At 42.5% G+C, this 26,818-nt stretch overlaps 1 protein-coding gene across 3 annotated transcripts; it reads left to right on the top strand.

The window, feature by feature from the left end:
• The first annotated feature begins 513 nt into the window (after positions 1-513).
• Positions 514-21,985, top strand: LOC103704928 (serine/threonine-protein kinase/endoribonuclease IRE1a). 3 transcript variants are annotated; one of them, XM_026803791.2, is made up of 7 exons: positions 514-1,166; positions 4,051-4,255; positions 4,342-6,008; positions 8,517-8,689; positions 8,803-9,049; positions 9,138-9,441; positions 21,603-21,821. In XM_026803791.2, exons 1-7 carry the CDS (start codon positions 865-867, stop codon positions 21,636-21,638), a joined length of 2,934 nt encoding a protein of 977 aa, XP_026659592.2. In that variant the 5' UTR covers positions 514-864; the 3' UTR covers positions 21,639-21,821. The 3 variants fall into 3 exon arrangements, with proteins under 3 accessions (XP_026659592.2, XP_008786667.2, XP_008786669.1); XM_008788445.4 differs by having other exon boundaries at positions 518-1,166; positions 21,685-21,985; XM_008788447.4 differs by lacking the exon at positions 514-1,166 and having other exon boundaries at positions 4,053-4,139; positions 21,685-21,985.
• The last annotated feature ends 4,833 nt before the right edge of the window (positions 21,986-26,818 follow it).

The following is a 26,818-nucleotide window of genomic DNA, read 5'->3' as shown; positions in this document are numbered from 1 at the left end:
CTCGAAAAATGGATCGGGCCCAATTTTAGGATCCGATCCAGCTAAACGAGTCCTCCAAAACGGGTCGGGTCGGGTCTAAGTAGGTCGGATCACGGGTCAACCCGACCCATTTGCAGCCTTTTAAGTACGGCTCATATCAACCTAATATACTCTAGTTGGAATATGAGAAAAAAAACCTATCTTCGTAATTTTTTTTTTCTTCCTGCAAACCAACATAATTACAGGAGTTGGGATTTAGGCTAGGACATGAACAGACCAGTGTGAGCTGAACAGGTTAATGGACCCAAGAGACTGAAATTTCAAAGCAAATTAGATTACGACTCATGTAAGTCGAGACTGGATCATAAGGGTTCGTATATCAGCTCGCAAGTTGATCATATTTGTATCAGGCCTGAACCAGCCTGCACTTCGCCACCTACGAACTTACGACCCAAACAAAACCTTGTGCGCCGCGGCTGGATGGCTCAAGCCTTCGCCATGAAGCCGCAGCAACAGTACCAGACACGGGATCAAGATTTGAGGTCAGAGATTCAGCAGCCGACCGAACTGCGTCTTCGTTGCCGTGCGCTGCGAGCGTTGCCAGAACGAGAAGTAAAAATCCCAATTGGGCGCAGAGAAACCACGAGGGGTTTTCTTCGTCCAACGGCGAGAAGAAGAAGAAGAAGAAGAAGAGGAGAAAACGAGCGAGGAAGAAACCAAGAAAGCAAGGCGTGGCATCTCTTCTTCCCCGACTTCCGTCTTTCTTCTTTCTTCTCCCCCAATCCCCCCTCCCTTCTTCTCTAGGGTTTCTCCGCCCCCCAATTAAATCCCTCTCCGATCCATGCCTTCGGACGCTTCCCTCGGCTTCCTCATTCTCCGCCGCCGATGAGGCCGCAGCCGTCGTCGTTCCTTGCCGTTCTCCTCTTCCTCCTGGTCCTCGCCGGGTGCCTCTTCGCCGGCGTCCTCCCACCGCTGGTATCACGGCCGGCGGCGGATGGCGAGGGCTGGGGGCCTGCTTCTTTTCCGCCTCCCCTCCTTTCTGTTCCTCCCGGCGATTCTGGCATTGAAGCTCCGGTGATCCCGGAATTGGAACGGCAGGTGCAAGAGCTGGATGGTTCTGTCCGGCTGAAGACTCCTTCTTCCGGCGCAAGAGCTGGGTCGAGAACTCACTTCCGTTCTGATTCTGAGTGAGTATCTTACATACTTTTTTGAGCTGAAATTTAATTGATTCATGTCCAGATTCTGGCTTTTGTTTTGTTTTGTTCGTGTTTTCTTTTTATAAACCAGGAAAGGATGCTCCTTTCTTCTTTAGTTCTCAAATTTGAACTGAATTATTGTGGAATTTCATGCGATATGAGCATTTTGGACTTTTGATTTGTGTTTGGGAATACAAATTGCTGCATTTGATGCACTATCGGACTACTTAGTACGAGCAAGGCAAGGCTGCATGCGTGGCAGTGGGATAGTCAGCTTGGTCTCTAGATTTATGTACGTTTAGTTACATAGACACTATAAAATCAACTCTGTCTTCTCAGTACCTTAGGATATGGTCAGTGGTTTTACCTTTTGGATTTTATCTTTCTATGGTTAACTTGCAATTTCCCGTGATGCACCATGAGATTTCGGAGATGCAGTGGATGGCTGATAGTGAGATGATCTAGTTTTCCCTTAACGATCTTGCACTCTATTTTGGAACTTTTAAGAGGGGATTGATGGGACGTCAAGAGAACTATTGTCTCCCCCACTCCGCAAACGGTAACTACCAGGACTTATTCAAGCTGTATCTAAAGGCATCTAACACCTCTTTAGACCTTTTTGTAAAACCAGCGGATAGACTTCTTCTAGCTACCAAATTTGTCTCACTTGGCAATAAACATATAGGCTTGCATTTTTCCCCTACATAAAGGTATGTAGAACGAAAAAATGAGTTGGGTGATTGGACTTATGTATAACTAAGGGGTTTGAACAATTTAGCTATCATTTATATTTTATAATATATAAATAATGACTATTAAGAGATTTTTCTTTTGTGATAAAAAAAAAATGACTAGTAGGATATTTTTCTTTTCATAAAATCTTGTATTCTCAAGAATATCATAGCTAGAATTAATTAGTTATTTGGACAAATTTCACTTATAAAATTTTGTATGACATGTGAAGGTTTACTTTTATCCTTTGAAAGAAAATTAACTTTTTTGTAGCTCATGCAAAGTTTTCCTAATATTTCAGATTCATTTTCTTAATATTTGAATTCAGATACCAATTATGATTAAAATATGTATACAAAAATTAGGTCCATTATGGGGTTAGCGAATCATCTGTAACACAACTAGGTTCTGAGTACACCCTTGTGGATATGTTTAAAATCATTTATTGAAAAAGAATATCTATTAGGTCTGGAATCCTGTTATCAATGTACAAACACTCAATCTTGCTTCCAGCAAACAATAGGTCTTGGAATCTGTTAAAGTATCCATGTATATATTGTTATTAAACAAGTTTGATCAATGTGGACAAAGATGGTATCTCCAAAGCATATATGTGTATTATGTATTATTATCTTTGTATATTATATGATAAAAGTTTCAGTTAAGCTTACACTGAGTTGATTAATTATTTGATCCTCACTTCATGCATTGTTTTACTAATATCCAAGTCAGTTCAGCAACTTTTCTGGAAATGAAAAACAGCTTATGACTTACAGCCTAGCTGTGTTTTTTGAAACCTACTCGAGTTGTTCCCCAGTTACCATTCTGGTGATAGGACTCATTATATCGTGTATATATGTCGGGCTATCTTGCAGTTATATATTTTTTTTACACTTAATCTATCCCAATAAAACTGGTACCATTTTACTGTTCCTAGTTATTCTTGTTCAATATGTTTGGAAGAATTTTTGCCAAACTTCTCTGAAAGGAATATCTCAAAGGTGCATGTAGAAGCTCTGACATATTCCAAACCTGTAGTACATACTCATCTTTGGCTAAAGTTCTGTTTCCAATGAATTGTTAAGAGAGGAAGCTGCTCCAATTTCATTAACATATGCTAGCTGCAGTATAGTTCTTCATACATGTTGTCTAATATATGTTAATACATGTACAATCAGACTCCTTGAAAATACAATATGGTGAAGTTACAAAATAATATGCTTGCTCCCATCTCTCGTTTGTCCTGGCGATATGTTCTTCAGTTGGGTTGTGCACTTTGAATTTCCTCCCTTATTTGCCTTTGCTCTTGTCTCCCTTATTTGCAACGCTTTTGTCTGGTGGCTATATAGTAATAACTCTTCTGAATAGATTGAGATTTGTATCATTGAGGAAATTATTTACTGAGTGTTAACATTGGGCTGCCTGTCATGCTTCAATTAACTTGATGTGCAATGTATGCATATTCACATATGTGTCAGCTATACACTGCCAATGCCAGTCATGAACCCAGATGAAAAGGGTACACTAAGTTTGACAGCCAGTTGTAAAATGCATGTCAAACTTTGAAATAAATCCTCCTTAAATAAGAATAAACAGTGAATGAGGAACCAAGGCCAACTGCAAACAATTAGCAAAAGGCTTGATGGTTCTATTTAATGTATGCGTATGCTTGGCTTGCTATGCTGGTTTCCGGAACATACACTGCAGATATTGCATTGAATAAATTCAGTTCCATATCTGGAAATTACTTGCTGAGTACAAAGTTGTACTAAAATCTTTTTTCCATAACATTGTTCATTTGTTAAAATTTATTCTCTTATGGATCCTGTCATTTTGATGTTTGTTCCTACAGTGTTCTTGAGTAATATAATACACTTGTGTTGCACTCGATCATTCTCTTTTCTGACATAAAATTTACAGCTTTTATGACATGTAATGAATCGTGTTGCTATTTGATGGACCTTGAATCATATTGTGATTTATACTGCTTGGACATTTTAGGGCCACACTTGTGATTAGCAATATCAAGATAGGACCTACTAAGTGGGCATAATTTGTATTTCAGTACAAATATGTCTTTGTGCATGCAGGCCTCTGTATGCTTATTAGGTAAATATCTTACATCAGTTCTGTTTTGAACCAGTGATGGCAGAGCCCTTCTTGTACATGTTGATGGCACCATCTATTTAATGGACACCAAATCAAGGACAATGCACTGGAAACTTTCTACAGGTTCCCCAATTCTATACTCAGAGCAATCTCTTTCAAGTAGTGGTCTTTCAGAATATTTTATGGATTTTGATGAAGACTGGAACTTTTATGAATATAGCAAGCACACTGGTAAAAGGGTATGCTTGTCAGAAGCACTTGTTTTCTCTATCTATCTTGACTTCTTTTGACTCATTTCTTACTTTTCCCCCCTCTTGTGACCTAGATATTTGATTCGACATTTGAAGACTATGTCACCAAAATGGCCAGAAAACCAACAGTAAATAAGTCTGTTGTTACTGTTGGGGCAATAACGACAAATATGTATATTCTTGAAGCTGATAGTGGGATGGTTGTTTATACAGATCAGGTGTCTGGTAGTAAGACCACAGTTGAGGTGCCTTGGGTTGAAGGGAAGTCTGTTTCATACCGAGATGCTAAAACTTCTAACTATATAATCGTGATGAGGACAAATTACTTTCTGAACTCTTCAAATTTTGGGAAATTTTTGTGGAGTTTGAAGAAATCTGATATCACCGCGTACATGACTTTTGAGAGCGCACGGGAGCATGAGCTACCTTCTAATATGGATAATAAGTTAGAGTTGCCACCCATGGACCGAAAAGATATTCCTGTCATCTTGCTTAGCGGTGATGGCAAACTAAAAGGGGCAAGTCATGATAATTATATGCTCCCCTTAGCAGCTCATTTGAAAAGTGACATCACTTTGGATGAAGAACATGGAAAGGAAGCATCTGGTAATCTGCCACTGAGTGTGTGCAATACTGCTGATAGTTGCTCACTGGCACCTGTTGCTGCTCCTGAACAGATTTCTGTGGAGTTGTGTTCCCATCTAAATTGTCATTTGGAAACTGAACGCGTACTGAACTCACCAGATGACAAGCTTGTATCTGTTAGTACTTTAGAAGACTCACCTGAAACTGCAGATGGATCTCTAGGAAACAAGGATATTGCTGAACCAAATACCAACAGAATGATTTTGTGGAGATCTCAATTCCAAAATCCTGTACCAATGCCATATGACAATACAAAGAATTTAAAAACTTTAGAAAAATCACGTGAAGGGCTGAATAATGGTTTAGAGGTAAAATATTATGCTGATGAACAAACTTTCTCCATTATATTTTCTGAGGCTAGTTTTGGAGTTATTGCATTGTTATTGATCCCATTAGTATCTTCCTTTACTGCACTGTGTTATTTAAAGCTGAGAGTCTCAGCCAAATATGATAAAAATATGACTGATTTGAGGGGGAGACAGTCTGCAGTTCCAAAGAAAAGAAAAGCTCGAAAGGCTGGAAATGTTAAAAATGGTGTTATTAGTAACAATGACAGGGAAGTTTCATCTGAAAATGATAACTATGAAACTGATAAGTTCACACACATCCAAAACAAGGAGAGATACTCATTTGTAAATCTCAGCAGAGCTGATGATGCTGTTAATGGTCGTTGGGTTGGCAGACTTTTTGTGTCAAATTCTGAAATTGGCAGGGGGAGCAATGGAACTGTTGTTTTTGAAGGGGTTTATGATGGTCGTCCAGTTGCTGTCAAACGCCTTCTGCTTGCGCATCATGATGTGGCCTTTAAGGAGATTCAGAATCTTATAGCTTCTGATAGCCACCCAAATATTGTTCGATGGTATGGAGTAGAGCAAGATCTTGATTTTGTTTATATCTCACTGGAGCGCTGTGCTTGCAGCCTAAGCGATCTAATTCAAGTATACTCAGATTCCTCTCCAACATTGTCCGAGAGTCCAACTTCAAACTCTGTAACCGAGCATAAAGTCCAGTTGAACTATTGGAAAAGTAGTGAAAAGGATATTGAACTGTGGAAGGAAAATGGGCTTCCTTCGTCCCAACTCATAAAACTGATGAGGTTAGTGAAGTCACATTCTTTTGTTCCTGTTTCTATCTTTTATATATTATTCGTGGATAATTATATCATCTTCTTTTTTTACTTACTGGACCCTGCTATAGCTTTAATAAATTCCTCAATTTATCACTGTCCTTGTTTCTTCAAGGATTTGAATCCAGCCTGCAGTCCTTGACAAGATAGTGTTCAGACCAAATCTTGCTGATTCTTTATGCCATAAGCTTCACTTCTTGTGGTTATGGTTTATTGCAATTTGTTTTGCATCCAACAAATTACTAAAAATATCTATAAGAAAAACAAATTACTAGTAAGAGAACTTGTACTTAATTGAAAGAGTGGCACAAGCCTCTCTTGCAAGGTTGATGAGATATTCTACAAATTTCAGGTTCCCCTTTCGTTCCTTTCTATTTTACGTGTATAATCTCAATATAAAGCAGTAATTTAATGTTATGGTACCCTACTCCGACATATTCAAATTTTACATACTTCCATGTGTTATTTTATCAATGAGATGGTTTTGTTTTCAATAAGTAAATGAAGAAGGCCTTTGCTTAAGGGTTTGACAAAATGAAAAATCTATGAATTTAATAATTGAAGTTGTTGCTTTAGAGTGATCATAAAACTTGTAAGTCTAATGCACTCGGTTAACAAGGCAAAACTTATTATTACTTCGATTAATTTGAGTAATTCACTAGTTTTATTACTAACAAGATCCTAATCACAATTGATTGGGAAAGAAAGGTACTCTTTGGTGCAACTTCGGTGGAACCATCTCGAACTGTCCGGTTTGGGGCATACCGAGCTATACTAGCGGCGGACCGAGACAGTTCCGGCAACCTAAACAAGAAACCAGGATGAAGGGGGAGAAGGAGAAGGAAAGAGAGGAAAAGAGAGAGAGCGAGGGAGGAAGGGAGAGGGAGAGGGAGGGAGGGCCGCTGGAGGGGCCCTAAGGGGCCGGAGTAAGGGCTCCACCCTTTGGACCCTTGTTTTGTTCGAAACACGGGTCCGTCAGGGCCTCTTTTTTTATTTTGAGAATTTTAACTGAAGTCGGCAAGTTCGAAATAGATGGGTTCGGAGGGCGGAGCCCCTGCTCCGGCCCTTCGAGGTCCCTTCAGCGCCCTTCGGAGGCCTCTGATGGCTCTCACTCCCTCTTCCTTCCCCCTCTCTCTCTTTTCTTCTCACCTGTTCTTCCTCTCTAACTCTCTAACGAATTCTCGAGTATCCACATATACCTTGGTTGTCCGCCGCCATGCCAAATATCATGCTACCCGAGTCCCCTGATATTATGCCATGGCTATGTTGCGCCTTGGCTGTCCATCGAACCAATAAGGCATCCACCCAATCTTGACTCCGGGGGTTCCAAAGTATCGAGAAGCAACTCTTGGCACAAGGCAAACCCTCCACAACACTGTGCCATGCCCATGCCGACGCCTCCTGTGACGAGCCTGCGGCTAAGTCCATGACATATGGGCACATTATACTGCAATATTTTGAGTTTCTGTTGTTCCACTGATGAAATTGTAGTTCACAAGAATCTCTACCATCAATGTTGCCTCCTGACTTCCCTAGGATCCATCATTGGTTCACACTCATTGTCGTAGACACTGTTGCAAGTGAAACCATCAGATCCTTTTCATTGACTGACTCTTTAGGGCTTCTTTTGTGCTCTGCTTCTCACTCATCTAGATTTGCAGCCATCTGCATCATTCAATGGATTATGCACCTTATCTAATCAATATCTTTTTGAATTGTCACACTTGGCTTCCATCTGACCATCAAATCTTATGTTGCAGAGGCTAGTAGTAGTGATAGCCATCCTCTCTGATGCAGCCGAGATATAAATTCTGTGCCTGGGATAGAAAGGAGCAGAAAAACAACATCCAATATTAGGCTTATTTTGTTCTCTTTTGTTATCAGAGGGAAAAATAGAGTTTAGAGATTTTTATAACTACTTTCTGTTTTTGGAGGTTTAATCATAAGTTTGCAAGTCCTCTTAACTTAATGGTTTGGATTGAAAATTAATAGTGGATTTTTTTCTTTTAATTTGGCTATAATTTGTAAAGCTTTTGGTTCTTCAACTGATCCTGTGATCCATATAAGAAAACCTGATAACTCCTTGCATAATGGGGACATCCACTGTAATGAGAAATTTTAAGAGCTGTACTTATTTCTTTATCAATCATGGTCAATAGTGGATCCTCATTTCCCAAGGATTCCCATTTTAGGGCCATCTTTCATGTTATTTCAAGTTATCTAGAAGTTCAGCTTCATTGAAGAATATATTCTTCAGCACAATATTAGAGATGTATACTCTTTAAACAGATCAATAAGGAGCATCATATTATCTCTTACTTCGAGGTCAATCATATTCTGTTTATTGATTGAATAATATGTTCCATATCGACTGTCTTTTTCACTTTGTACTTACGTGATTTCAAGTTTTAGGTAGCTTTTGGCTTCAAATAATGTGGATCTTTACACTTTTCTAATGTATGCTCTTGTTTGTGATAGAGATGTTGTTTCTGGTCTCGCACATTTGCATGAACTGGGAATCATACATCGGGATTTAAAACCTCAGAATGTGTTAATAAGCACTGATAGGTCCCTCAATGCAAAACTTTCTGATATGGGTATCAGCAAACGCCTTCTTGAGGACATGTCTTCCTTAAGCCGTCATGCTACTGGTGAGGATACTTCAGACATTCTCGTCTGTGTAACATCCAAAAGATCCCTTTATGATGTATCATATCTTGGAATTCAAATGAATTAAGTTCAAATTTTTGATCATGAGTTGCAGGGTATGGTAGCTCTGGCTGGCAAGCACCTGAGCAGCTTCTCCATGGGCGTCAGACTCGTGCAGTGGACTTATTCAGTTTGGGGTGCATTCTTTTCTATTGTATTACAAAAGGTAAACATCCATTTGGAAATTATTTTGAAAGAGATTCGAACATTATCAACAATCGCATCGACCTCTTTTTGGTGGATCATATACCAGAAGCTGTACATCTTCTTTCTCACCTGTTAGACCCTGACCCAAAATTGAGGTGGGAAGAGCTTTCTATGCTTTCAGAAGTTTAATTTATCATTTTCCCCTTTGATCTTGCTTTGCTTATATGTATCAAATCTTGTCAGGCCAAATGCAATAGAAGTACTGGATCACCCTTTCTTCTGGAGTTCTGAAATGCGCCTTTCATTTCTTCGAGACACAAGTGACAGGATTGAATTAGAAGACAGGGAAAATAAATCGGAACTTATGGAAGCTATAGAAAATGCTACATCAGTGGCATTTGGCGGGAAATGGAATGAAAAGTTGGATGCCGCATTTATTACGGATATGGGTCGTTATAGAAAATATAAATTTGACTGCATGCGCGACCTGCTACGAGTAATAAGAAACAAGTTAAATCATTACAGAGAACTTCCAAAAGAGCTTCAGGTTTGCTTTATCATATTGCAATAATGTATTTATTTATTTTTTCTTCTTAAAACTTCATGCAAATGCAAGTTCCAGTAGAAATCTGATATTCAATTGGATCAGAAGATTGGACAAATCCATATTTACCAACTGCAGATATGTCCAATTTAATTCCCTCTTATCTCAATGGTCATTTTGTGAAGCATTTTTCTTCTGTAAAAATGATTTGTTTAGGACCACCTACATCCTTTTGGCCTTTGGACAAAAAGTTATATTATAAAACAAAACGTTATTTGTTTGCTCTCCTATGTCGCATTAAAGATACCTTAGTTCTTTGATATAAGGTAAATATGGCTTGTAGTCACTTGAAAGTGATGCAGGAGCATGAGCCCAATCATGGGGCGCGCATGGAGATCGAGTCCCCTCCTTAGGTGAGCACCAAATTACATTGGGTCCACAAAGTTCCAGCACCGAATTACAGTAGGTCCAAGATTTTCAGCACCTAGTTACATTAGGTTTGAGTGCTTCAACGCCTAATTACATCGAGTCCTAGTGGCGTTCAAGAGTCCTAATTTATTTGGAGTTTTTGTAATAAGTCCATATGTCGTGTGAAAGAGTTCTAGCTAATTTGGACTCTTAGTCATGTAAGGAGTTCAAATTGATTAGAAGTCTTGAATTAAGGAGTTTGGGGTCAACATTAGGCATGTCCAATGTTAGATTGAGTTCATTTGTTGGGCTTGTCAAATCTTCTTTGAGTCCAAGTGTCTAACGCCCAAAATCAGATTGAGTCTATGGCGTTGAGGAGTCCTAGATTGGTTGGAGTTTAGTCCATTTTGTTCTTGTGGCATGTGGGTGGAATCCTAGCCGACTTGGACTCTAATCCATGCGCCATGAAAAGCCCAAAATCGAGTGAGTCTAATCATGTTATTTGGTTTAGTTAAAAATTTGATTTAAGAGAGTCCATGTCAAGTAGGAGTCCTAGTCTAAGTAGGAGTCCTAGTCCAAGTAGGAGTCCTTGTTAGAGGAGTCCACAAAAATTCAGATTGTAAGAGTCTAATTTATCCTAGCCTCCTACCCTATATAAAGAAGAGGTTGAAGAATAAAATTTAGATTAGTGTTTTGAAGAAAATTTGAGTGCTACGTGAGAGGAGAGAATCCTTTCTTTCTTGATGCGACTCCAAGAAGGGCCGAAGAAGGATAGGTGAGACGCCATCCGACTCTTCACGCCAACCATTGGATTGAGTGAGGGTGAGACTCTCTTATTCATTCCATAGTTATCCTAATTCCCTTATCATGCCAACACCCCATTCTCATCCTTTACCCACGTCCATCTAGAGTCCTAAACCCTTTAGGACTCCACATCCTCATCCATACCAACAACCATCACGCCCAAACCCAACCTAAGTTTGGGTCCCAACCAATTTCAGCCGCCACAACCTCTCAAGCACAAATCTTCCAATTTCAGCCATCAATCATTGAACCCAATTGACATCAATTGGCCATCTTCTTCCATCATCTTCTTCCTCTCTACATCCATAAGAACCCTAGCCGCCATTGATAGAGGAAGAAAGAAAGAGAAAAAAGAAGAAGAGAGTTGCAGTGATGGGGACATCAGAGCCCTTCATTCAGATGATGGAGCCATCAGAGCAGTTTGAGTTGGACCCCCAGATTGGGCCCACTCGAGTCCGCATCATCTCTACTTTATTGCATTATTAGTTGCTTTTATTATTGGTCGAGTCAATGTGGTTAGTTACTTTTGTTATTGATCGAGTCAGTTTGGTTAGTTGCTTTTATTTTAGTCAAGTCAATTGGGTTAGTTGTTGAGTCATGTAATTGGGTCGAGTAATTGGATCGATTTTGGTATGTAATCAATCGGTTGACTTAGTCAATTGATTGAGGGTCCAATTTTGGTATGTCGTCAATTGTTTGACCTGATGTAAGGCCTATATAAAGGCCACCCCTTTCATGAATTAGGAATTGAATGATCGAATAAAAAAATTCTAGCCTCCTTTCTGCTTCTTCTTCTTCCTCCTCTTCTCTTCTTTTTGCGTCTCTATAACCTCTTCTTTCTGCGTCTCTATAACCTCTTCTTCCTTCTCCTTCCCTTCTTTTTCCTTTTTCTCTCTTTTCTTGTAGTGGTCCGCCATCAGCTTGGTATCAAAGCAAGAGCTTTGCCTCCGTCGCCAAACTCTTCGATCTTACGGCCTTATGTTTCGCGCTGTTACGCCAGTCACCGAATCTTCACCGCCTCTTGAGTTGTGCCCACGCACCCATCCCCTTCCCCGCCATCTTCCACCCCCCTGTTCCCTCTCTCTCAGCTCTCACACGAAGAACATCCAAAAAAAAGAAAAAAAAATCCGCATATGTTCCCAAAGGAGAAGACCCCTGCCCGCCCCCTTCCTTCCGTGTCCGCACCCCACCACCACTAAGCCTTCTCCCCTTGGACTTCTCCCCCATCCGAGAAAGGGTCCCAACTAGACATGGGCATCGGGCCGTGCCGGGCCCGGCACGGCCCAGGCCCGTCGGGCCACAGGCTAAACGGGCCGTGCCTGGCCCGGCCGGTTACTAAACGGGCCGGGCCAGGCACGGCCCGCTTAGCCTAAAAGTTCAGCCCGGCCCGGCCCTAGGCCCGTGGGGTGGCGGGCCGTGCCGGGCCTTGGCACGTATGGCAAAAAAAAAGATGTAGAGGTAGAGGTGGGCATTGGGCCGGGCCGCCCATGGCCCGGCACGGCCTGGCACGAAGCGGGCCGTGCCGGGCTCGGCTCGCGGGCCAGGAATTCTAAACCCAGCCCGGCCCGTTACTGTAGCTAGCGGGCCATGCCAGGCACGACCCGCTTCGTGCCGGGCCGTGCCGGGCCATGGGCGGCCCGGCCCAATGCCCACCTCTAGTCCCAACCCCTCCCTCTTGGTTTTCACTAGGAAAAAAAAAGAACTCCCTGCGTCGGTTCCTTCCCACCACCCGTCACACCCGCAGCCACCCTCACCCCCGCTCGCCGCTAGCAGCGCCACCTCGCCGTCGGCTAGCCGTCGCCGCAATCCGTGTCGCTCCACTTTTCCTCCCGCCCACCGGCTGACACCGCCAGCCGCCGCGTAACCCCCCTCTTCCTCATCGGCGCTGTAAGAGCTCTCCTCTAGCTCCATCGCCGCTGCCTCTTCCCCCGGCACCACGCTGCCGTCGCAGTAGTTCTCGGACCCAAGACTCTCGGTGCAGAGCGCGAGGCTCTCGGATCCAACTGCCTCGCCGCCGGCCGCCGCGTACCTCCCCTCTTCCTCGCTGCCGGCCACCCCTCCCCAACCCCCTTTTCCCCCTTTCAAACCCAAACCCCTAAACCCCTGTTCACACTATTCCACCGCCCCCCCCCCCCCCCTCATCCCTCTCCTCGGGCCCATCAGGCAGCAGGCCCTTCGGGCCCAACTGTCCCAGCCTACCCTTGCCTCTTCTACCCTCAGGCCTCAACATGCCCGCCCACCATTTCAGAGCCCAACACACAATCCCACCCGCACACTGATCAGCCCCAGTCCCTTTGACAGTCTAAGCCCACGCGACTAACCCCCTCTTCTTCTATTTTTGGGCCCGACAGGCTCATTTCCACATCAGATTCGCCGAGCTACTGTGATCATGCCCTATTTGTGCCAATTGACGAGCCCGCTTGCCGCGACCGCGCCCTTGATCGTCGCCCCAGCCCACAAGCGAACAATTCTGGTCGTCTGCTTCACGACAGGTTGCACGGGTAGGTTGTCCTGCACCAGACCTGCGCTCGACGAGGTCGAGTTTTCCTACTTGGAAGGAGTTGATGGGGACATCAGAGCGCTTCATTCAGATGATGGAGCCATCAGAGCAGTTTGAGTTGGACCCCCAGATTGGGCCCACTCGAGTCCGTATCATCTGTACTTTATTGCATTATTAGTTGCTTTTATTATTGGTCGAGTCAATATGGTTAGTTGCTTTTGTTATTGGTCGAGTCAGTTTGGTTAGTTGCTTTTGTTTTAGTCAAGCCAATTGGGTTAGCTGTTGAGTCGTGTAATTGGGTTGAGTGATTGGATCGATTTTAGTATGTAATCAATTGGTTGACTTAGTCAATTGATTGAGGGTCCAATTTTGGTATGTCGTCAATTATTTGACCTGATGTAAGTCCTATATAAAGGCCACCCCTCTCATGAATTAGAAATTGAATGATTGAATAAAAAAATCATAGCCTCTTTTTTGCTGCTTCTTATTCCTCCTCCTCTTCTCTTCTTTCTGCGTTTCTATAACCTCTTCTTCCTGCGTCTCTATAACCTCTTTTTCCTCATCCTTCCTTTCTTCTTCCTCTTTCTCTCTTTACCTGCAGTGGTCCGCCATCATGCAGCCATCATCCACAAAATCCAGCAACCTTCCCACTCTGTCTGCGTCAGAAAGTCAGACTTGCTTGTCTGCTATTTCTTTATATGGAATGTGAGTCCTTGAAGATTTCTAGGACTGTAAAGACTAAGGGAGAGATTATATTTTTTGTTGGGAGTTCCATTTTATAAATCATATTTCAAGGCTGCTTTGATCTTTCTTTGATCTCTATTTTATTTTAGAATCTGGTTTGCTTTTTATGTTTTTGCTCTTTTCCTTATCACAGTCACATTCTCAAATAAAAATGTGTCAATCAAAAGATTATGAAGCAATTGTTTGCAATGTATGCCAAAACTTTGGCAATAATTCAAATAATTAAGGGCCAAATGAATATAAAAATAAAAAGATGAAAAATTTACTGTTGTACCCATATAGTCATTACAAACTTCAAAGAGGCACCAAAAACAATCAATAAGTGCAACACCATTGATAAAGATAACACCTTAATCTCTTGTTTCTCTTTAAACATCATTAATCACCCATCCCTGGAGTATCTTATAAACGACATGAACTCCTGCTTGGAATTTTCTTTAGACTCATTTTGCTGGAGATAAATTTGTGAAAGAATCATTAAATAATCATAATCATTGTTTCTAAGTGCTGGTTGTGTCAGTCTGTGCTGGCCAGCCCATACTATGCCAGGGAAGCACTGGCACTGGGTTGGCATATCTGCTGTTTATTTTTTTTCTAATTTGAAAATAAATGGGGGTCTTTTTTGCTGATTTTCTTTGCTTCGGTGCAGCATGCGGCTGTTTGCTCTGTGCCAGCAGCACCTGAATTCTTGATTCTAGTCATGATTGCCCATTGCCTTCCCAATGAAGTTAACTTTAGGGAGGAGTGATGCTTATTATTAAACCTAAAATTTTAGAAGATTTACCTTGATGGTTGCAGTCTAAGCTCATGCAACCAATTGACATGGAAAGAATCTAGATGGAAAGATGAGAAGGTTTGATTTAACAAGATCTTAAAGAAAGATACAAAGTTTTTTTTGTCAATTTTCTGGTGTTTATTCTTCTTTTCATGCTCACAATGTTTCTCTCGAAAATCATTGTATTAGGACAAGTATTAAGGGGAATTCTCTCTTTTATTATTGATTTTTAATATTCTAATTATAAATTTTGCTACGTCTCGCAAATGCAAAAGTAAGAAATAGGGGTAAAATAAAAGTACTCCAAGATGCTGAACCAATTGATATAAGGAAAAAGAGGCTTGATTTGTGCGTTTAGCTTGTAAAAGGGAAGGAAGTAAGTAAGTTTATGTAAATGTTGGCAAGTACTTTTGAACATTTTGTTGATCAAGGATTTACCACTTAATAGAAAGAAGCAGCATGAATCTTTAAGATTGATAAGATTCTTGTTTATGATTATAGTTCTAACAACTTTTGTTGATTATGCAAAACTCTTGTCTGTCATGCAGCTTAAGGATTTCTTTTCTTTTGCAATTGCCATTATGCCTAATATTTTTTTGTTAGAGATAGGCTATGAGAATCATGTCTCAAAACTTGTTGTAGCAAACCATGATAAGCTATGATACAAGGAGTTAAAAATGACCTATGTAGCTTTTGTTTTGTTTTCTTAGATGTTTAATTGCTGGTTGGTATGTTTTACTCATCATCTAGATCTTGATGTCAAAGCACAAAAGTTATCACTGCTATTAATCAAACAGCATCTAAAAGCTTTAGCGTCACTTATTGTAAATTACATAACATGAATGAAAATAGTTTTCCTTTTTTTGGGGAAAGGCTGGGTGCACGGCTGATTCAAATTAGATATGTACACACAATAGGAACTCTCCCCACCACAGAAGGATCCAATAATAAAAGTTGAGGCAACCATCGAAAAAGTGACACAAGCAGATGGCGAAAGACTAACTTCTTGACCAAGGTTTCAAATAGTGGTAGCTGGCAAAATGTTGTTGAAAAGTTAGAGCAGAGGCAGCAAACAAGGGATTTTGACCCCTAACCTGTTAATGCAGTAGAATAGAGAGTGACGAAATTTCACCTTATTGGGTCTAGACGGTATAGACTATTGGGTGGGATAAGAAATATGTGAAAGAAGTGACTACATCGCTGACATTGAGTAGAGCTCTTGGATAATTAGAAATGCATGTAACAAGCCAAGGCCACAAAATCAGCTGCTTAAGCCCTCACCTCCAGTCACTTAAGACACTATTTGGATGCTGATTATGTGATGGTTATGGGTGGGTGAGCAGTTTAACTGGCCAAACAAGAGCCCATCGATGCCTCAAAAAGCGGTCTAAGCTGGTTAACTTTATTTCATAGGGGAAGGTGAAATAAAGTTAAACTACCAAGGCTCTCTCTTTCTCTCTCTATTTTGTCACTTTTTTAAAAACTTATCCCACTAACCCTCAGAATGTCAACCAAACAGTGAATAATTCCAACCCATGGCTGTCTGATCAGGGAGTGGTTACCAATGGTTTAATTTATTTACCCGTTGGATAAGTATATGATATCAAAACTCGGCCTAAATGTCTATGCAGTGATTAACCATTTGTGGTTAAATGTTTAACAGCTGATTAATTTGCCAAGCTTTTTAGATAGTTGTCCAGCATTTGTTTCAGAAAATTTGCAAATATCCTATGCAGTACTGCACATGATCCGACAAATACAACATGTTCGTATCTTATGTAGATTGTTCAAAGGTAATGCATGAAATAGTCCATTACATTGAAAATGAAGTTGTGTTTTCTCACAATAAGCAAGAATTTTTAGTAACCTCATCGATAGGGATAGTGTTTGTTAACCATCACAATTTCTAAATCTTGTTTTTTTTCCCCTTTTTTTGTACTCTTTTATTTTCCAACCATCACAAGAATTTTTGTTTTCTTTTCCATTTTTGCTTGTCTTCTTCAACTACTAAGGCTTGTGCCACTACCAATACTCTTGTATATTCATACTTAGTGACATTTGTCTACTTTGCTTTTACTTCTAGAGTTGGTAACAAGGTTAACGAGTATTGATTAATAAATAAATTGCAATTGGGTAAGTTGTTGCTTTTAATAGTTTATATTGCATGCAGAGCCCTTTTAATTGCCCATCACTGAAAGTGTTGTGTAGATGCAATTACATACTTGCATGTGATCATAATTGCAGTATTGGCAGCTGTTTATTAATTGTATGGATTAAAGACATTTTTGACTAGATATAATTAAGAGATATAACTCTTAATAAGATAATTCTTTATGTTCAATAATTTTATTATAAAAAATAATAATATATCATTTCTTGATATTATTAGAAAATTGTTATTTATAATAATTATATTAAATGATAATAATTAATATATTACATTATGAAACTAATATAATTTAATATAATAAAAATATTATTGTTACTATTATAAGATATATCTAGAATGTTATGTTAATATAAGGTATTAAATTATTAAATTATTATAGAGTACATATATTATAACTGTCTCCTGCTAAGGTATAATAGTAGTTTCAATTGTAATCAAAATAATATGTTATTGTATTCTTATTATATACTATGTCATGTTAATGTATTATATCATGTATTTTGTGCTACTATTATTCTAACCACTATATACAATGTTTAATATATAATATTGTCATAAATTAGTAATACGCTACATTATAATGACAATGATTTATCATTGTAATATTATCATATAATGCTAGTATCACTTAATAGAGTATCTCATAAATTTTATCATACTACTATAGCATGCATTACAAGCAGTGTTAGAATATGATATTTAATGCAACAAGATTATTATAATTGATATATCAAATTGTGACATTATTAAAGCATGATCATGTTACATTATAATGTTAATGATCAAGGATCCCGGTCTCGATGCATCTCAACGATACAATACTAGTCTGATGAGATAATGAGACCCGAGATGCTCTTAAGACATCAGTCCTCTTATGGATTGGGATGTATTAGCCATCATGGTTGGTCTGGGTCAATTCTGACTGGTCTAGCGGTTGATTTCGCTATTATAGACTTGGTCCTCTACAGACTAGGTCCTCATGTTGGTGATGCAGATAAGGGTGTTGAGGTCTTGGTATGTGAAGCAGAGTTTGTCATTAGCAGCATTGGGGAGGGAGGTGAGCTTGTTGAGGAAGGTGGGGAAATAGATGGCATTGCCAATGGTGAGGATCTTGGTGTTATCGCTGACATAGGACTGTTGGTTGTCTAGGGCATTGTGGGATGTGGTTGTCAAAATTGATGAGGTTGAAGAGGGTGGCAAGCAACATGGGTTCATCCCGAGAGGTGGAGTTCTTACACTTGGTCTTGCAGGATTGGACAGGAGTTGCTGGAGTCTGTGCTAGAGGAGGCTGTGTTCTCCATGAGCGGCAAAGGTGGCTTGGGCTAGGAGAGGAGTCTTTTGAGAGTGTGCGGCAAATAGGAGGCATTGGGGATGGAAGGTGTTTTAACGGGGAATTGAGTTAGAGAGCGGGACATGAGCAGAGTTGGGAGTGACACGTGGAATTGAGGAGGTGCTGTGAGATTTGGGAGCATATGCAATGTTTGTGTTACATTTTTTTTTAAATTTTTGTAGTCGGAGATCATCGCAGTTTTTCATAGAGAGAGAACCCCATTTTGAGTGTTTGTATGCGACCATTTTGGGTACTGTCTTAGCCTAGGCCTAGACCTATATGGGTGCCAGTACCATGATTAAGTCTTTTTTTAAAGAAAGGGAGGGAGACCCACCCATATTATAATTACCTAGGTCCAAATTCTCAAGGATGCACCACTCAAGATTCAAACCAAGAACCTCCTGTTTGAAATGTAGGAATATGACCACTGAGGTAATCCTCCTTCGTGGAATTCAAGTTCATGTTTCTCATTTTATGTTAGCTAGTATTATGATAATTCTATTATGTTAAATTGTATAATACGTCAATAAATTATCAGATATGTGATAGTATTGTATATTGTCGTTTATATTATAAACAATTATATCTTTTTAATTTTATTATAACATTAGGTTGACTATTATTCATAATATTATCATTTTTTGCAATTGAATTTTATTTATAAATTCTTATATAATATTGTAACACTAAAATGAACTAATTGCCATCCATAAAGACTTCTAAACATGAAAACAAGGAGACAAAGGGCTCATTTCAGAATAGGAAAAAGAATGGATCTACAGTTCCCAAATGAATTGGGCTTAGTCAAGAAAAGCCTTCTTCTCTGGAAGATTATATTATGTTTGGTATTGCATTGTTCCATAATGATATTATAATTCTATGATGAACCAATTATCATCTTGAAGTGACTGATCTCCCATATGCCCTATTACTGATATTCGACCTATGGTCATTGACCATAGTTCAAAAGTATGTAGTTACATTTACATGTTGGATATTAACCTACATGCAACCAAGCAATCTGCAGTATTTTTGCACTACTTGGAAATGGCATTTGTTCAAGTACATGCAACTAAACATGCCCTTAAATAATCTGTTAGTTTTGGCAGTCACTTTTATGTAAATAAATTTTAGAATTTTGTATCATTTCTTTAGTTTAGCATGTAATCATCTCTTTGTACAAATAAAACCATTTGGGTGCAACGGCTGGAAGCATTTAATGATCATTCAACCAATTTGGGAAGGAAAATGTAGCTGCTGCTAAAGGGTAAAGGTGCAGTCAAAATGATGTTCCTCTTTTCTGGGAAAGGTGGAATGGTTCAAGAGGTTAATGACCCGTCAAATGGCAAATATATAAGTATAAAATAGTGCTATATAAGTGTAAAATAATGCAACTAAGTAATGATATATTTTTACTGTTGGATGGTTTAGATGGTCTTTTTTTCTCAACAAACAACTTTTAATTATACCTTCCGATTGGCAGGTCTATCATCTCTCATGTTAGGGATATCAAATTTCAGAAACTAGAGGAACATGGTTTGGAGTTTCTAGTAAGGCTACAAATGGGTTGGGTTGACCCATGACTTAACCCGCTTAGACCAGACCCGACACGTTTTGGAGGACCCGTGGGGCTGGGCCGAGTCCTAAAATTGGACCCGTTCCATTTTTGACCCGACCCGACCCAAATCTGTAAAATTATTTGGGCCGCGGGGGTGCAAATAAGTTCTTAAGCCATGGATGGGTTGACCTGAATCTGACCCAAACCGGACCCGAATTTTTTGGGTTGGGTCCGAGTTATACAGTGACCCAACCCGACCTGAATGATCCGTTAGGTCAAAAATTGTAGCAGTGGATCTGACCCGACCTGATCTTCTATTGGATTGGGTCTGGGTCCAAAATTAGGATCTGAACAAGCAACTGGGTTGGGTCGGGGTCACTCATGATCCGACCCGACCAATTTGCACCCCTAGTTACTAGTAGAAAAGGATTTTGGTGGGTTGTATTTGTGCTTAGGGCTAATTTTGTGCAAAGGGTCCTAATCATGGTAATGGCAAGGTGATGTTGATACTAGAGTTTGAGGCTTATTGGGGAATTTGCTGTAGGAATTAAGAAATGGCATATTTTGTAGTGATGCTGTAGGCTTGAGTAGGATGGAATATGGGTGAGAAAGGAGGTTGTCTAATTTCTTAGTCGGGGTTCTCTTACAGATGTTCACAGGTAGTTGACAATCAAGTCTTCTGCAAATGGAGAGGAGAAAGGAGAGACCTTTTTATCGAAAAATTGAGTTGGTAGAAAGTTTAATATCATGGATTTGCTGGAAACAGATATTGGAAGCTCTATTTAGGATAAAGAATTTAAGTTAAAAAGACTCATTTAATTTGCCAGAGTGTGAAGTGGCTCTTCCTACACAACCACTTTTACACGGGCACTTCAGCAATGCAGACTTAAATGTTTAGCTTGGTTGTCAAGTGTTTCCATGTCATCAACTTTTTGATACTTTGACATCTAGATACTCTTAGCAATGGGATACTCCCATACAATGTAAACAAAAAATAAAAAATGTTAAAATATTAAGTTATTCTGATAATTATCGTAAGGTGACTACTTTATGGAACTTCTAATTAAAGAATATTGAAAGTTTACATTTGTTCCGTGATGACATTACATAACAAGAATTGTAGGTGCAGACATGATATTTATTATGGATTTATGCCTTCTTTTGCTAATGGATCTAGTTCATCCATTCATGCTGATTCTCAGGACTGTCTAAATTGATTTTGAATATCATCTTGTTGAATCTCAAGTGTCTACAAGTTTGGTACCACCATTGTCAATCTGGTTTGATCTATGTTTGGATCTCAATCATCCAATCATTGTGTTTTTATTTGATAGTGTATTAAACTAATAACTGATTTCCTGGCGGATATTGGCCATCTAGATTTGAATTCCCAATTTGTGTTTTCTAAGCAAGCCCGTGATCGTACCTGATACAGTGTTTGCATGAACGAGGGTATAGGGTTAAAGGACAGGGGGATGCAGAGGAAAGAATTAGATTGAAAAAAGGATGTTTCTTCTAACGCACTTGTTAAATTTATTGTCAGTGCAATAAATGAGTTGGGACTAAATTGTAGAACCCAAGCAGTCTCAGGTTTGACATCACTCAATCAAACCTGGGTCTAACCTGACTTTATATCTTTAAATCTTTCTTTATGGAGCTTTCTATATGCTTTGTGGTCTGGAACAATACCATGCAAGAACATGAGAGTTTTTTCGGCCCTAGAAAAGCAATAGGAAAAGAGAAGCAGGTCATCATTCCATCCACACTTATGATAGGAATTTCTTTTTCTCTCTTTTTGTGAGGGGCACTCATAAAATTCTCTCTTTTTTTGTCTCATAGTTCTAACGCTTCTTACTAGATTTGATGCTTTCCTAGGAAATACATGCGGAGATAATATGCTGGTCATGCTGAACTTTTCCTTTGCTTTTGTCATGCTCTGAATTCCTCCTGCTATCAGGAAATACTCGGGCCAGTACCTGAAGGATTTGATAGGTACTTCTCAAGTCGATTCCCAAAGCTGCTGATTGAAGTATACCGAGTGGTTTCCACATACTGCAGGGAAGAGGACTCCTTCAGCAAATATTTTAAGATTAGTCCAATATAAATTTATGGATTCTGTTGTACAATCGTGTTCAATTACGTCCATGTACACAGTCTGATCAGCGATCTTTGTAAAGTTAACTATATGTTGTAATGCTAATCCTAAAATAATAGATGAATATTTGCATTGTAAATCAGTTATCATTGTGCTGCTGATATTTGTACTTGAGCTGGACCATCTTCCACTTTTATTCCATCTTCCATAATAAAGCAGAGCTGTGAGTGGACTGGATTACAATGGTTAAGCTTAAACGTGTCTGAGAGATTCCGACATGAGCCCTATGCAGTCAACTTTTGGAAGGTCCCCTAGGGATTTATCACCTCTTTGGAGTTCCTCTGCCTCCGAATCACTTTTTAAACCTGTGATGATAAGATTATTTCCCATACCATGGAGTAGGATTTTGACAGGGTCTTCTAGCCCTTGCTTCTTTGATCCTTGAGTTATATGATTCAGATTTTGCAGCCAGCGTAGTTGATAAGCAGACTCCAGATCTGTTGACTCAATTGCAGGATGGATGCAGATGCAGGCCTATATTGTTGGTCTTTATGTCTGTTGCCTTTTTCCCCTTCAACTGCAGGTTCATCTAAGTGACTTTAGCTGTCCAGTGTGAGTCAAGGATAAGGGTTATCAATTGAGAAACTAGATTTATTAGCTCAATAAAGCATCGTTAAAGCAAATGCAACCACTTCAAGTAACTTGCCTCATCTCAGATGAAGCATTCCCCAGATCCTATGAACCATCTTCTGTTTTACAGCTGAAGTGTTCAATAGATTGAAATCAATTCCACCCCCAATGTGGAAAAAGGAATATCATTAATTCAAACAGGACTGAAAAGACTATATTAGATTTTATATCTATTACAAACTGGTAATGCCCAACTATCATTCAATATTTTTCTGAAGTGGTGGACATCTACAGACATACTGTCGTCATCAGTTCATACAAACACCTTGTTTCTCATTTAGATGATCAAATTAAATTTCAGTGCAATAGGGAAAAAGGAACTTTATCTTCAACAGCAAACCAGTCTGATGTAAGAAACATTATAACTCTATCTGCCTACATGCACCAATAATTATGAGCATTAAATCAGAATTCCTATCAGAGATGTTCCAGCAGTTAAATTAGCCCCAATTCAGAATTTTCAATTCCAGATGTACTTCCAACAGTAATTGCCATCATGTTCAATGGGTGACCACATCACAGGCCATGAGGAACCCACAAAATTAAGTATCTGCAGCCATATTGCTGTTCTGCAGGCTGAATGCAAACCTTCGCAAGGAAAGAAATGAATCTGAGTTTTCCTGTTCGAAGGAGCAATTCAACATATTCTGTTGTCAACTTGTCAAGGTCTTGCAGAAAAGGCATGTTGAGACCCATGGAAAAGGCATGACAATTTTGGTTTCCAAATTATTTTATCATTACAAGCAAGGAGAGCACCAGGTTTGCCCGCTGCAATTGAGGAACGACTATCGCTGCAATAACAATTTACAAGATATCTTTGAATCAGATAAGCTGTGTTTTTCCAACTAAAATACATGGAAACTAAAGATAAAACAGAGACGGCGAATAGTACAGCTGACCAGCGAACATTAGAAATCCTAATTTTCATTTAGTTCAGCGAAAGCATACTCACTAAAACAAGTAATTCAGGTTAGATGGTGAAATATCTGGGACAAATGTTTTATGAACAAAGTTTTCTGTGTTAGTTGTGCAGTAAGAAATCTCTGCTGGAATAACAGCAACCTTCCAAAGGTGGGGCCAGCAGTCTCAATGTCTCCATTCCTTCATATAACCATCTGAACTCATCCTACACCACATGAGAGAGAGAGAGAGAGAGAGTACATTTGAGTAGTTGCTTGGAGTTTGTGCATGAAGATGAGCGCCTCTTCTCTTTTATATACACCTTTTAGAAGATATACCCATCCACATTCACTCTAAATGATCAGGAAAGAAAAGAAGCACATGAGATTGAAAGGAAAATTTATGTATCAAATGATAATGTCGTGAAAGAAAATCAATCTTTCTTTTAGTAGACAAACCCATCCACATTCACCCTAAATGACCAAGAAAGACCAAAGAAGCACATGAGATTAAAAGGAAAATTTATGTATCAAAGGATACAGCCGATAAATTCGTTTGGATTGAATTGCTTAACGGCTAGTTAGAGCGAGAAGCTCCAGCGAAGTGCGAGAAAGTGAACGGACCGACTGTAACGGCTAGCCGGCGGCGTCTCATCGGTGCTTGGCTAGGCTCCTGCCTTCCGGTGTGGCATCCACGGCGGGCGGGCGGGGCGGTGTGAAATACTGAACGTGTGTTTTCCTTCTCTGCGAGTGCCTCGGCTTCGGGTGGTCCTCGAGCGGTTGGGGGAAACCCTATGGACCGCAAAGGGAAGGCGCCGGCGGGGAAGTCGACGGAGCCGACGGGGAAGACGACGGAGGGAGCGGCTAGAGGCCCAGGTAAGTCCAACTCCTTTGGGCGCGGTGGGAACTCCGGCGCTTGGTCGCGGCCGGGGCCGTGGGTTACTCAATGGCCCACGGCCGAGGAGGTGGAGCGGTTGAGCCGCCGCTTCCCGGACGTCCTCCGACTACCGGAGGAGCCGATAGCGGCGGCCCGGCTGAAATGGGAGGGGTGTGCTCTGTTGGCGCGTAGCTTCGGCCGCCGCGTCCCGGCGGAGTGGGTGGCCAAAGATGTGGCCGCCGGGGCAAAACTGAAGGACGTGGTGGCCGTCCCGCTCGCGGCCGACCATCTCGCCCTCCGGTTCCGGTCGACGGAGGACCGCGACCGTGCCCTGAGCCAGGGCCCGTGGGTGGTGGCGGGGCAGCTCCTCGCCATGAGCCCTTGGGTCCCGGATTTCGAGCCGGACGCCGACACGGTCAAGACTGCTTTGGTATGGCTTCGACTGCCCCGCCTCCCGCCGGAGTATTGGTCGACTTCGACCATCCTCCACATTGCGGCAAGGGCGGGCCGGCCGATTGCGGTGGACGAAATCACCGAGCAACAGGGGGCTATGGGCTTTGCCCGGGTAAAGGTTGCTATCGACACCACGGCGCCCCTGTTGCCGGGGGTTTTGATCCAGGGAATCAAGAAGGTTCGCTGGCATCCCTTTGTTTTTGAAAACGTCCCGGCGATCTGCCCCCGGTGTGGGCGCATGGGTCATGTGGATGCCGCCGCCTGTCGTTTTCCAGCGAAGGGCCGAGCCGCGGACGGCTCGTTCTCGGGGGCGGTGGACCCGGGGGGCGGGACAGATCAGTCGCCTCCGGCCACTGAGGAGGAGGACCAAGGGCCAGTCTTTGGCCCTTGGATGGTGGCGACGCGGCGGAGAGCTCCACGGGAGAACCCTCCGCCGCGACCGGGGGAGACGACTGGGCCCGATAAGGGGTCTGGGTCGTCATCGACCCGGGTGCCACCCACGGCGGCCTGCCCGACCTCGCCGGCGTCACCGGCGGACACCGACGGTTGGTAGAAGCCAACGAAGGTCGCGCGCCGCCGGTCGCCGCTGGCCGGGGATGGGGACAGGCCGGCTCTGAACCTCCTAACAGGCCCCGTCCGGGTTGACTCGGTTGAACCGGTGGACCTGGGGCCGAGCTGGCGGGTTGACCAGATCGTCTCGGTCGACCCGGTCCTCCCACGGGCTGATCCTGGGCCCAGTGGGACGGTCGTGGTACGGGCCCAAGCCCAAAAACGGCCCAGACCCCTAGCGGGCCGCGGCCCACAAGGGGGCCCAGGTCTGCCTAACCAAGCCTCTGGGCAGGCCCAACGCGCACGGGCCCAGCGAGCTGGGCGCCGTGGACGTGGGCCGGCCCGCTTAATCGGCGCGCCCTGCGCCATCGGCGCGCCGTCCCCTGACGACGCACCAGGCGCTGGCGGCGCGCCGATGGTTGCTGGCGCGCCCCGCACGGGGTCCGCGCCCGTTGCCGCGGGCGCGCCCAATGCTGAGGGCGCGCCTGTCATGGGGATCTTTCCCTGTGAGCAGGGCGCGAGCCCGTTTGAGCTGCAGGGCCTGCGGGCCCAATCTGCCATGGGACCGCTGGCCCTGATGGCTCTGACCTCTGGGGCTGGCCCGGAGGCCCGGGCAACCCGGGGTCTGGCGGGTGGGGGCCTTTTGGACTCTGCCCAGTCAGCCTCGGGTCCGGGGGGCCTGTGTGTCCCGGCTTCCTTAGCTCAGGACCACCCCATGGTGGGTGCATCGAGTGAGCCGCGACTGTGGGGTGAGGTCGTGGGCCCTGGGGGGGCCGGATGGAGTTTTTCGCTTCGGCACACCGGCTGCGGGGGTGCGGGAGGACGCTGACCCAGGCAGGTGCGTGGTGGGGGACCTCCCCACCCCACATGCGGTGGGGAGCATGGCGGAGGCACCGCCACTAGGAGGGGGCACGGACCATTCTACTGCCGTGCAGCGTGTCAGGGCAGCAGTTATGGGGGCCATAGCCGTAGCTAGTGGCGAGGAGGGGCGAGACTGCCGGGGCGCCGAGCCTGAGGGTGGTTCCGTGACTCTGGGAGAGGATGGGTCTGAGGCCGACTATGTGGACTGTGACCCATGATGATACTTGCTTGGAACTGTAGGGGGGCGGCCAAGCCGTCCTTCATGTCTACTTTCAAACGACTAGTCCAGGTCCATAGTCCGGAGATCTGTTTCCTATGTGAGACCCGATTATCTGGCGACGGGCTCAGCCGTTTGAGACGACGCATGGAGAGGGATTGGGAGACCTATGCAGTCGACTCCCAGGGGCTGTCGGGAGGCATCTTGGTTCTGTGGAGGCGGGGTGTGGGGACAGTTGATGTCTTCCACAACTGCTCCCAACAAGTAATCATGATAGTATCACGACCCGACGCTGCTCCATGGGTACTGTGTGGTGTGTACGCTAGCACGGACCATCGGGCTAGGAGAGTCCTCTGGCAGGAGATCACCAACCTGACCGCCCAGGGCATCCCGGCGGTAGCAATTGGTGATTTCAATTGTATCCAGAGCGAAAATGAGAAGCGGGGGGGA

The sequence above is a fragment of the Phoenix dactylifera genome, unplaced genomic scaffold (genome assembly GCF_009389715.1).
Source record: "Phoenix dactylifera cultivar Barhee BC4 unplaced genomic scaffold, palm_55x_up_171113_PBpolish2nd_filt_p 000097F, whole genome shotgun sequence".
Lineage (NCBI taxonomy): Eukaryota > Viridiplantae > Streptophyta > Magnoliopsida > Arecales > Arecaceae > Phoenix > Phoenix dactylifera.
This window is presented reverse-complemented; position numbering and strand designations above follow the sequence as displayed.

Excerpts from the sequence above, each read along its gene's own strand:
- LOC103704928 (XM_008788445.4), top strand. The coding sequence starts at position 865 with ATGAGGCCGCAGCCGTCGTCGTTCCTTGCCGTTCTCCTCTTCCTCCTG. Across the intron at positions 8,690-8,802 it reads CTTAAGCCGTCATGCTACTG|GGTATGGTAGCTCTGGCTGG; the intron begins GTGAGGATACTT and ends CATGAGTTGCAG. Across the intron at positions 9,050-9,137 it reads GACCCTGACCCAAAATTGAG|GCCAAATGCAATAGAAGTAC; the intron begins GTGGGAAGAGCT and ends AAATCTTGTCAG.